Raw genomic sequence first — 10,687 nt, 5'->3', positions numbered from 1 at the left:
TTCTTCTCTCTCTCTCTCTCTCTCTCTCTCTCTCTCTCTCTCTTTCAATAGCATTTACAGCTTCTCCTCCATTAAATGCAATTGCACCATCTCAATACGCTTTGCAATAACTCCTTGGCTGCCCCAGTTTTCTTCATCTTCTTCTTCATCTTCTTTGATTCTCCATCTTCTTCTTCTTCTTCGTCTTCTTTATATGTCACTTTGTTTCTAGACCTAAATCCTTAAACCTACTTGTGTTATATATAACATTAAAGATCAAGCCTTCCACTTGTTTTTGCAGAAACCATTAGGCATTAGCTATAGGTAACAAGGGATCAAAACAGATCACTGGGGCTTTTTCTAGGGTTCTTTTTTATTAGGTCAAGAATTTATACGGAACCATGTTTTTATAGTGTGTTTTAGTCTCTTTTTTCTCTCTATTTTTCTTTTGTAATTTTAACTCTCGAATGATGCAGACATAGGCGAAGAACGAAAAGGGAAGGAAGTTGATTTCGAGGCTGACAAAAAAGGCATAGTTGGATTCTCCGTGATCTTCGTTGAAACGTTATATATAACTTTTTTCCGGGAGATTTCTTTTACCAGATTCTTCCATTTTATTAAATCTTCTCTTGATCGTACATTGGCACGTAAGGAACCTTTAAAGCTGCTAAAACAAAAACCAGAAACTGCTTCGTCTCTAATTGCAAGAAAATCGAAAAGAAGAACATATATGAGCAAATATTTGTTAGGTCTTCCGGGATTCTGAAACATGCCAGCCGGAGTAATGATTCCGGCGAGGAACATGCCTTCGATGATTACCAGTAACGGGAACGTTAGCGGTTTCGGAACATCATCCTCAGGACTTACCCTTGGTCAGGTTAGAACTCCTTATTTATCTCTCAAATTGTTCTTAGGTGTGTTTGTAGTCCATATTTGTAGGTTAATCTCTTGAGATTTTCCCCCCGTTTTCATATTTCATTTTACCTTATCAGAAATGGGTATTTCCTTATATTATATTACCATTTCTTCCCATCACAAACTAAATAAAACAATAAATCTTTCTCTCCTCTTTTCCCCCTGTTTGGAACTTGATAAAATGTGTATTTGTTTTACTATTCCAAGCAAAATCGTTCTCGATATTTGAGAACCGCGTAAAGCCTCTTTTTTCTTTATCTTTTTTAAACACATAAATCTAACTGCCCTGATTCTTCTTCTGGCCTTAACATGCATTTGTCGCATATAAATCTAGTCTACTCATCACATGCAAATCCGTACGCTTAAGCTTGTTTTCTTTTCCGATGTGGTAGATGAGCTCTTTTTAAGGTTTTTTGAGTGGGATTTTTTTCCCGATTATGCATGTTAGATTGGAAAACATTGTCTGTAGATAATGTTCCAGCAGCGTAACAACATGATGGAAGGTCAACTTCATCCCCTTGAGATGACCCAAAACACTTCGGAAAGTGAATTTGCTCGAACCAGAGACGAGGAATTCGACAGCACGAACAAATCCGTCAGCGAAAATCACGAACTTGGTGGCTCCGGTGACGACCAAGATCCTCGTCCCAACAAAAAGAAGCGTTACCATCGCCATACCCAGCATCAGATCCAGGAAATGGAGGCGTAAGCTAAAAAAAATCTATTTTTATTCAACACATTAATTTATACTATACTAAAAGCTGAAAATAGCTTCTTTCTTTTTCCCTTGAAAAAAAAATTGTACTTTGTTTATAGATTTTTCAAAGAGTGTCCTCACCCAGATGACAAGCAAAGGAAGGAGCTTGGGCGTGAGTTAGGGTTAGAACCTTTGCAAATCAAATTCTGGTTCCAAAACAAGCGTACCCAAATGAAGGTATAACACTCTCTATCTCTATATATGTGTGTGTGTAAAAACGTGGCATTTGCCCTTAATTTTTCTTCAAACGTCAATGTTTTTTCTTCTACAGACCCAGCATGAACGTCACGAGAACACACATCTTCGAACTGAAAACGAAAAGCTAAGGGCTGACAACATGAGGTTTAGGGAAGCTTTGAGCACTGCATCATGCCCTAATTGTGGAGGTCCAACTGTTGTAGGACAAATGTCAATCGATGAACATCATCTCAGACTTGAGAATGCTCGATTAAGGGAAGAGGTATACGATTATATTTTTTTACAACTTTTAATAGTGTTTGTTTATATAGTTTTCTAATGTTTTTTTCTAATTTTTTCAAAACAATTTAGATTGATCGTATATCAGCAATAGCTGCGAAGTACGTTGGCAAGCCACTGGCGAACTTCCCTCTTCTTTCTTCTCCTGTGCCCTCTCGACCGTTTGATTTCGGTGCGCAGCCTGTCTCGGAGGAGATGTATGGTGTTGGTGATCTGCTTAGGTCGATAAGTGCACCGTCCGAGGCTGATAAGCCGATGATTATTGAGCTTGCGGTGGCGGCCATGGAAGAACTAATTAGAATGGCTCAGATGGACGAACCTCTATGGATGGCCAGTCTTGATGGCTCAACCTATGTGCTGAATGAAGAAGAGTATATTAGAACATTTCCTAATGGAATTGGACCAAAACCTACTGGTTTCAAATCCGAAGCTTCAAGAGAAACTACTGTTGTTATCATGAACCATATTAACCTAGTTGAGATTCTCATAGATGTGGTAAGCTTTTACAATGACCATCAATATATATATATATATGTATGTGTGTATGTATATGTATATGTATATGTATATGTATATGTATATGTATATGTATATACCTTGACTGCAAGAAAGAACAACACTAAATTTTGGGATTTCTTTTTTAAATTCAGCACCAGTGGTCAACTTTGTTTTCGGGAATAGTTTCAAAAGCTTCGACTTTAGATGTTCTCTCAACAGGAGTAGCAGGGAACTATAATGGAGCCCTTCAAGTGGTAACGTGGAATTTCATGTTTACATGGATAAATAGTTGAATCAGTTACTAGTTACTACTAAACTTTTGTTTTTGTTGTTTAATTTCTTAGATGACAGCTGAATTTCAAGTTCCTTCACCTCTTGTTCCCAGTCGTGAGAGTTATTATGTAAGGTACTGCAAGCAGCATGCAGAGGGAACTTGGGCTGTGGTTGATGTTTCCTTGGATAATATACGCCCAAGTCCCACTGTCAGATGCAGAAGAAGACCATCTGGTTGCCTGATTCAAGAAATGCCCAATGGCTACTCAAAGGTTACATGGGTTGAGCATGTAGAAGTGGATGATAGAGGTGTTCACAGTCTGTACAAGCAGCTCGTAAGCTCCAGCCATGCGTTCGGAGCACGAAGATGGGTGGCTACTTTAGATCGACAGTGCGAGAGGCTTGCTAGTATTTTGGCTTCGAACATTCCCGCCGGTGAAGTTGGGGGTATCTAACATGAAAACTCTTCTCTTTTAGCTGTATATGTATTGGAATAACTACATAATTGTGATGTTTAAATTGTGTCTGAACAATATTTACCTAGTCATAACAAATCAAGATGGGAGAAAGAGTATGCTGAAGCTAGCTGAGCGAATGGTGATCAGTTTCTGCGGTGGAGTGAGCGCCTCGACTGCTCACACGTGGACGACATTGTCGGGAACCGGGGCCGACGATGTGAGGGTGATGACACGAAAGAGTATAGATGATCCAGGTAGACCTCCAGGGATTGTGCTTAGTGCTGCAACTTCTTTTTGGCTCCCTGTTTCGCCAAAGAGGGTGTTTGATTTCCTCAGAGACGAGAATTATCGAAGTGAGGTATGTATGGATCAAGATCTTTCTAAGTATATCAAGTGTTTAATTGATCCTGAAACTTGGTTCTTGTAATCACAGTGGGATATTCTTTCTAATGGAGGAGCTGTCCAAGAAATGGCACACATTGCGAATGGTCGGGATCCGGGCAATTGTGTTTCACTGCTTCGAGTAAACGTAAGCTCGCAATCGATCGAATTTGGAAATTCGTTTGGTTATTTGTAACATGAAACAAATTTATGCAGAGTGCAAATTCAAGCCAAAGCAACATGCTGATTTTACAAGAGAGTTGCACTGATTCAACCGGCTCTTTTGTGATCTATGCTCCTGTTGACATTGTTGCAATGAATGTTGTCCTAAATGGAGGGGACCCGGACTACGTTGCCCTTCTTCCCTCGGGTTTCGCAATATTGCCCGATGGAACCGATGGTGGCATCGCTGATGCCGGCGGGTCTGGTGGATCTCTTCTAACTGTTGCATTTCAGATTTTAGTCGACTCCGTGCCAACGGCGAAACTTCCTCTAGGATCAGTTGCAACCGTGAACAATTTGATTGCATGCACCGTTGAGAGGATAAAGGCTTCTCTGTCATGCGACAATGCATGAACTACCACATCTTCAAATTGTAGCAATCTTAGCTAGGTATGGTAACACAAAGTTTGGAAAATTGTTGATTTGGAGATATTGATTATCTAACATCATTAACATGGATTTAAATTATGGTCACAGACGCATTTTTAGTTTCATTGACGACAGCTTATCGCCATATGAATCTCTGATCACTTATATATGTTGTGTTTGATGCAGTGATTAACCTAAGGAGGAAGCAAGGGAAGGTAAATTAAATTAAAGAGCTATGGGGTTGAGGAATTCAATCTTCGGAATTATAGAAAAGAGAAGGGATGAAGTCAAGAACGCACCTTGCATGATCCTGTTTGACATGTTGAAGTTTTGTTTGGGAGCCAAGAAAATATTATGACCTAAGCAAATTCATCAAGTGCTTTAAGAGTTAAAGGTTCGGGAATTGACTTCCCCATGGAAAGCATATGAACCAAAATGAATGCAAAATCTTTATGTAGAGAGACCTTAGTGTTTTAAAGTTTTGTGCAAGGATATTAACATCCCTTGTTTCCTTATTTCCCTTTGATTGATTGTGTTTCTAAGGTTGAAAATATGATTTAATATTTTTATTTTAATTTATTGACAAATTATTGGAGTAACTTTCAATTAAGAAAGCATTAGTGTAAAAATTTGTAGACGATAATGATAAACGATCGACCATGTAATAGTCAATTTCATAAGTATAATAAGTTTTCTCTCATTGGTGTGCATCTCGTCTCTTTTTTTCATCTTTGTTTATCAACGGCGATACTAATTTTAATATTGGTTGTCAACCGCCGGTGTTCTTTATTTTCTTTTTTCTATATCATATCTATATTTTCTTTTGTTTTTTTATTTTCAATAAGTTCACCTGTATTGCACGTTTTCATGTGCCTCTATGACACATTTTCTTATGATTTTTTTGGCAATTTTTCAGTTATTTGGTTGTTTTTATTTATCTTTTTTTCTAATGGTTGATTTGATATCGCCACGACTGATCAAGACGGTGCTTATTTGATATCTAGTGATCTTCACTGCTTTAGATCCTCAGATTAGATTTGATACACGATTCGCATTCATGGATAACTTTTCATGTTGCTTGAGTATGATTTGCGGTTTTTGGTTGTTTTTCAATAGATTGATCCCTTTTTTGGTTCGTTTGTTGATGCATCATATATGTTTGTATCTATGTTTGTTCAAGTTTCTTGGTTAGAATTAATCTTTCATTGTATGGTCTTTATGTGATCTTAAGTTATTAGTTTTATTTTGATTATAAGAAATTTTCCTAATTATGTGCTTAATTTACGATTGTGATTGTAAATCTTTATTGTAATTTGGGATATTTCTTATTTTGAATAAAATTAGTTGTTTCAGTAAAAAATAAATTCATAAATATAATTATACAAATACTAAAAATAAATAAATAAATTGTATATTTATAATCAAAATTTTTATAACATACTACACATTTATAAGTAAAAAATAAACAAAGTGATATTAACGTATAATAATAAATCACAAGAAATTATGTTAAACGCGGTTTGATCTTGTTTACCTTCACGAATGAGAGAAACAATAATTTATTATAAGCATAACGATAATGAAAAGTATAAATATATAATATCACAACATTTCAACACATGGTATATCTTAAAACACTTTTCTAATATTCATTCCTACAAAATTCATTTTTATAACGTAAACCTCAAAAATTGTATAAATTATAAAAAAAATCACATCTCTCTAAAATAATTATCTCTCATGATTCCAAAGGATAAAGTCAAATATTCGATCATTGAGAATTTTTATTCTATAAGAATTTTTAATTAAATAAATTTAATCGCCAATAATTTTTAACTTGTAGAATTACAACAAAATTTACCGTAATTATTTTTTGGAATTTGAGTCAATATCTACCATAACATGATATTATAATTACATTTTTAATTTTTACAGTTGTTTTGATTTAGGTTTTTTTTTTAACGTAACAACCTGATTTCATTATAAAAACTTTGAAAAGAATCAAAATTATAATGCACCCAATTATAGAGAAAATAGGGACAATAATCATAAAAAATCTCATACAATAACAAAATTATTAAATCTAAAGATATGAAGAAAAAATGAAGCATTCCCTTGATAATGATTACCGTGACCTTCATAAAAGTTTTGTATCTATGTTGAACGAGACGTTTTACGAAGTGATAAAGGAGTGATAAGCAAACCAAACTCTTTGGCAGGATGCTTTTCTATATAATTCTAATTACATCGACAAATAATCTTATACCAAAGAGATGATCTAATTATACGCGACCACCGACAAATCAATCAAAAAAAAACAAATATTGTGATGGTCTTTGTGTGAGCACCAAAACAACCTCAAAGGTGTGCGAAAAATATACCAAAAGTCATAAGGATCATGCCACAAAAGTAGAAAAAACGCGTGACACAAGAGCAAAGAAAAACATGTCGCAATGATATAGATTCTTATTCAATTTTTAAAAAACCTCAAGAAAAATAATTTTTTATTAATTTAGGGTGATTACAAGTGGTATTATATATTCTAAAGACTCTCAACCATTTGACAATGAACGTTCAAATACATACAATTATTGGTGCTCAAACTCATGGTCTCTTGGGATAACGACTATCCCTTTAACTACTTAGATAACTTAGTTCGTGCAATATTTAGTAAATGATTAAAATAATTGCAATGTTGTACACAAATATATTTGAAAATGATGGACAATGTAGTAGTTATAGAATTTTGTAAGTTATTAATTATAATAAATGTTTTGTTTAAAAATTTCATTAGAGCAAACTACTAAATTGGTCACTTGCCTTTTATACTTATATACTTTTGTGCACCAAATTCAAAAAAGTTAAATTTCGGTCATTTACGCTATTATTTTAGTAAGTTTTGGTCACGTTAAATGTAGTTAGTTTGACGATGTGTCATATTAATAAAAAGTTTTTATTTTTACGTTAGCCCCTGTATTTTAGATGAAATACTACTATGGGCCTTATTATAAATCCCAAGCAATTTAGGGACAATTTATCAATTCACACCTTACTCTTCTTAATCTTCTTCTCCACAAGTCTGGCAAATTTGACTTCTCATCTCCCACGCTCAACCAGACCAAATTTGACTAGGACATGAGTGTCGGTAAAGCAGTGTCGTGTGACGTTAAAGGAGGGTGTTTTGCTGTCTCAACAGGGGAGGGAAAAGAAGCACAAAGGTTTATTATTGAATTACGCCACTTAATCACGAATTAAGTGATGTCAAATAATTGAGAGTTATCTTTGAACAAATATTATCTTATACTTACCCCAGATTAATTAAAAAAAAGAATTAGGCCACTTAATAAACCCTAAATTCCAAAGCCTACTCAACCAGTCTCACGATGAATAAAGGGTAAATTGATATTTTGTCACTAACTATTTTGGATTTATAAAAGAAAACCACATTAATATTTTATCTAAAGTTAGGGGTTAACGAAAAAATTAAAACCTTTTATTAGTAGGCCACGTCGTCAAACTAAGGACATTCAACATCTTAATGACAAAACTTAATAAATAAGTGACCGAAACTTGTTTTATTCTTAATTTGGTGAGTAAAATTGTACATATATAAAAGGTAAGTGATCATTCTAGTAGTTTATCATTTTCATTAATATTGCACTTGAATCTATTAAGTGACTTAAATGGTTAAAGGGAGTATTATTTTTCATTGAGATTTTATGTTTGAGCAACTATATCTAAAGAGTATTTGTACGTTGTCGATTATTAAAAAAATAAACAAATATTATATTGTAATACCCTAAATTATTCAAAAAAATAATTAATATTGTAATAACATTTTTATATTTTAAAATTATTGCAAGTTCCCTCACAAGTTAGACTACTAAAATGTACACAAATGATCATCCAATTATTAAAAATTATAAAATGATCATCCAACTATAAGGCGATACTTTATTAAGTTTCCTAACTATTCAAACTTACAAAATAATAACTTCGACTATTCATATGTTTTAAACTTGTCATTTTTCGTTAAAAATTAACTGTCTTCTAAACTAGACGTTATCATATTGACTAAGATATGATAAAATCTGAACTTAGAATTGTTTGAGCTATATTTTATAGATCAAGTCTTCATTTACATTTTATCTCGAGCCAGTACTTGAAATGTTATACCATTGAGCTAGTGCTTAAAAGTAACAGTTGTGCCTGTAAACATCATTAAAATGTAATTTTATCATATCTCAATCAACAGATTATCGTTCAGGTTAAATAGCCGTCAAATTTTTAACAAAAAAGAACTTAGAACATATGAATAGTTAAGTGATCATTTTGTAACTTTTAACAGTCGGAAGATTGAATAAAGCATTATATCATTTTATAACTTTTAATAATCAAAATACTCAACAGAACATCTCTTTATAGTGGGGGCATTTATACTTTACCCTTAATAAATATAGGCAAATAGTGCGTAGCCCTACTGTGTTTTGCTAATAAGATGCCAGCAGAATATCTGCCTTAAAAGAAGGCAAGCAACATTCATCCATCCCTGCTCGTGCTTGGCTGCTTGATAATCATTTCCCCTCAAGATAAGATCCATGATGCAACTTCAATAATAAACAAAGATCAATCACATAGCATTTCATTTCAATCGAAGCCAAAAAGGGTTCTAAAACAATCATCTCGACAAACAGTAGCAGGTAATGCAATTGGCACTAAACTAGCAGGCAATAATCATACAAATGAAACAAAAACATGACATAAAATGACCACATAAGAAGTTGGAGGAGAAGATGTGTTTCCTGTATTCCCAACTTTCAAGCCCTTTTCTTCCTAGCAGTTGCAGGTCTTTTGCCATCGGTCTGAGACTTGCCGGAGTGAGAAACCAGTCCCCGCAGCAAGGCCAAAACACCAACTCCCATGAAAGGAAAGTACATTGTCAACAACTTATCTGATGCCTTCTGGGATCCCAGCAGCTCCCCTAATAGAGCAGTCTGAAATTTTTGACACAGTGCGTTAACAAATTAAGATGCAAAGTATTTGATAAGTGACAAATTGTGTTAGCCCCAATGTTCACATCAAATGTGAAGTGAAAACCCTTTTCCTAGAAATGGAAAACCTACATCAGCTATATTATCTATAATTGAAAGTATTAGAGGGTCTGGATTCAAGTAATTGCTTCTGTATATGTAGATCTATATGTTATCAATTGGTTAAAATAATTCTAAATATATATTACATTGTAATCATCTCGTACACTAATATAAAAATTAAAAACCTTAGAGGATCTGGGATGAACAGTTGAGTATACAGATTATCTATATTTTATCAATTATTAAAAAAAATTCTAAATTGTTATTACCTGTAATCACTCTATACCATTTTATGAAAAATTGAAAGTACTTTTCTTAAGTAAACAGATGTTATGAACAAGAAAGGTTAAGAGCAGTAATTTGGTAATACTTCTCCACCAATAACGCATTCAGAGTCCTAATCAGAATAATCATTACAAGCTGAGAGTAAATCCTACATAGTTTTACTTTCAGCAAAAGAATTCACAAATTATTCAATATCCCACCATAAAGAACAAAAAAAAAGTTAAATTATAAAGAAAATTTTAAAATTACCATGGAAGTAATAACAGAGGCACCATAGATGAGACACGTGGTGTTGAACCAGGGCTTCGATGCCAAAATCCCATAAATGTTGAGCAGAACGAGAGGCCACTGGAACATAAGTTCCAACCAGACCAAGGCCACGAAGAAAAGAGGCTTCTCCACCATTAGAAAATCTTGGTACTCCTCCGCATAACGCTGCTTCAAACGGACGAGCACCTCCGGGAAAGTGGTCTCTGGATAAACCAACTGCGCGCCGATTAAAGGACCGTAAAAAAACAACACCACGAACGCCACCATCAGCAGCGCGTCAACCGCCTTGCATAAAATTCCCATTTATTTAAACTCGGGATTTTTTTGGGTAAAATTTTTATTTGAAAAGAAGGAGGTGGTTCTGGATCTATGATTTGAAAGTTTATAGAAAGGTTTGAAAAGTTCGACTCTGCTATCGTCTCTCTTATTCTTCAGTTACTACTTAAAGGCAAAAGGGCAGAAGTCTATCTGCTAAAAAATCAATGTTCTCTTCAAATTATTTTTTCTTTTTTCTTTTTTCTTTTAATGAGGTGCTTTAATTCAAAAAAATAAATTTAATATATTTATTTGATCAATATTTTTCATTGTTGATGGTTACGATGTTAATGTAACAGTTCGTAGTACTGACGTAACAATTCACGATGATTAATAACGTGATGGATAACATAACAAATGAGCATATACATTAATATACAGTCATATCACCAATA

The 10,687-nt window shown here is 34.0% G+C and overlaps 2 protein-coding genes across 3 annotated transcripts; one reads left to right on the top strand and one right to left on the bottom strand.

Moving 5' to 3' along the window:
* The first annotated feature begins 688 nt into the window (after positions 1–688).
* On the top strand, positions 689–4,779 carry LOC120178985 (homeobox-leucine zipper protein HDG2-like). 2 transcript variants are annotated; one of them, XM_039184729.1, is made up of 11 exons: positions 689–856; positions 1,376–1,599; positions 1,711–1,828; positions 1,923–2,111; positions 2,201–2,623; positions 2,779–2,880; positions 2,971–3,346; positions 3,444–3,715; positions 3,791–3,886; positions 3,955–4,350; positions 4,516–4,779. In XM_039184729.1, the coding sequence occupies exons 1-10, from the start codon at positions 749–751 to the stop codon at positions 4,312–4,314; spliced, it is 2,268 nt and encodes a 755-aa protein (XP_039040660.1). In that variant the 5' UTR covers positions 689–748; the 3' UTR covers positions 4,315–4,350; positions 4,516–4,779. The 2 variants fall into 2 exon arrangements, with proteins under 2 accessions (XP_039040660.1, XP_039040659.1); XM_039184728.1 differs by having other exon boundaries at positions 1,364–1,599.
* Positions 4,780–8,931: 4,152 nt separating this feature from the next.
* Positions 8,932–10,381, bottom strand: LOC120178820. The gene is made up of 2 exons (XM_039184604.1): positions 9,957–10,381; positions 8,932–9,323 (listed from the first exon to the last, which is right to left on the bottom strand). Exons 1-2 carry the CDS (start codon positions 10,278–10,280, stop codon positions 9,147–9,149), a joined length of 501 nt encoding a protein of 166 aa, XP_039040535.1. The 5' UTR covers positions 10,281–10,381; the 3' UTR covers positions 8,932–9,146.
* Between the last annotated feature and the right edge of the window lie 306 nt (positions 10,382–10,687).

This window comes from Hibiscus syriacus, unplaced genomic scaffold (assembly GCF_006381635.1).
Source record: "Hibiscus syriacus cultivar Baekdansim isolate YM2019G1 unplaced genomic scaffold, ASM638163v2 tig00112383_pilon, whole genome shotgun sequence".
Taxonomy (NCBI): domain Eukaryota; kingdom Viridiplantae; phylum Streptophyta; class Magnoliopsida; order Malvales; family Malvaceae; genus Hibiscus; species Hibiscus syriacus.
The sequence above is the reverse complement of the archived record's forward strand: the minus strand, read 5'-3'. Positions and strand labels throughout refer to the sequence as shown.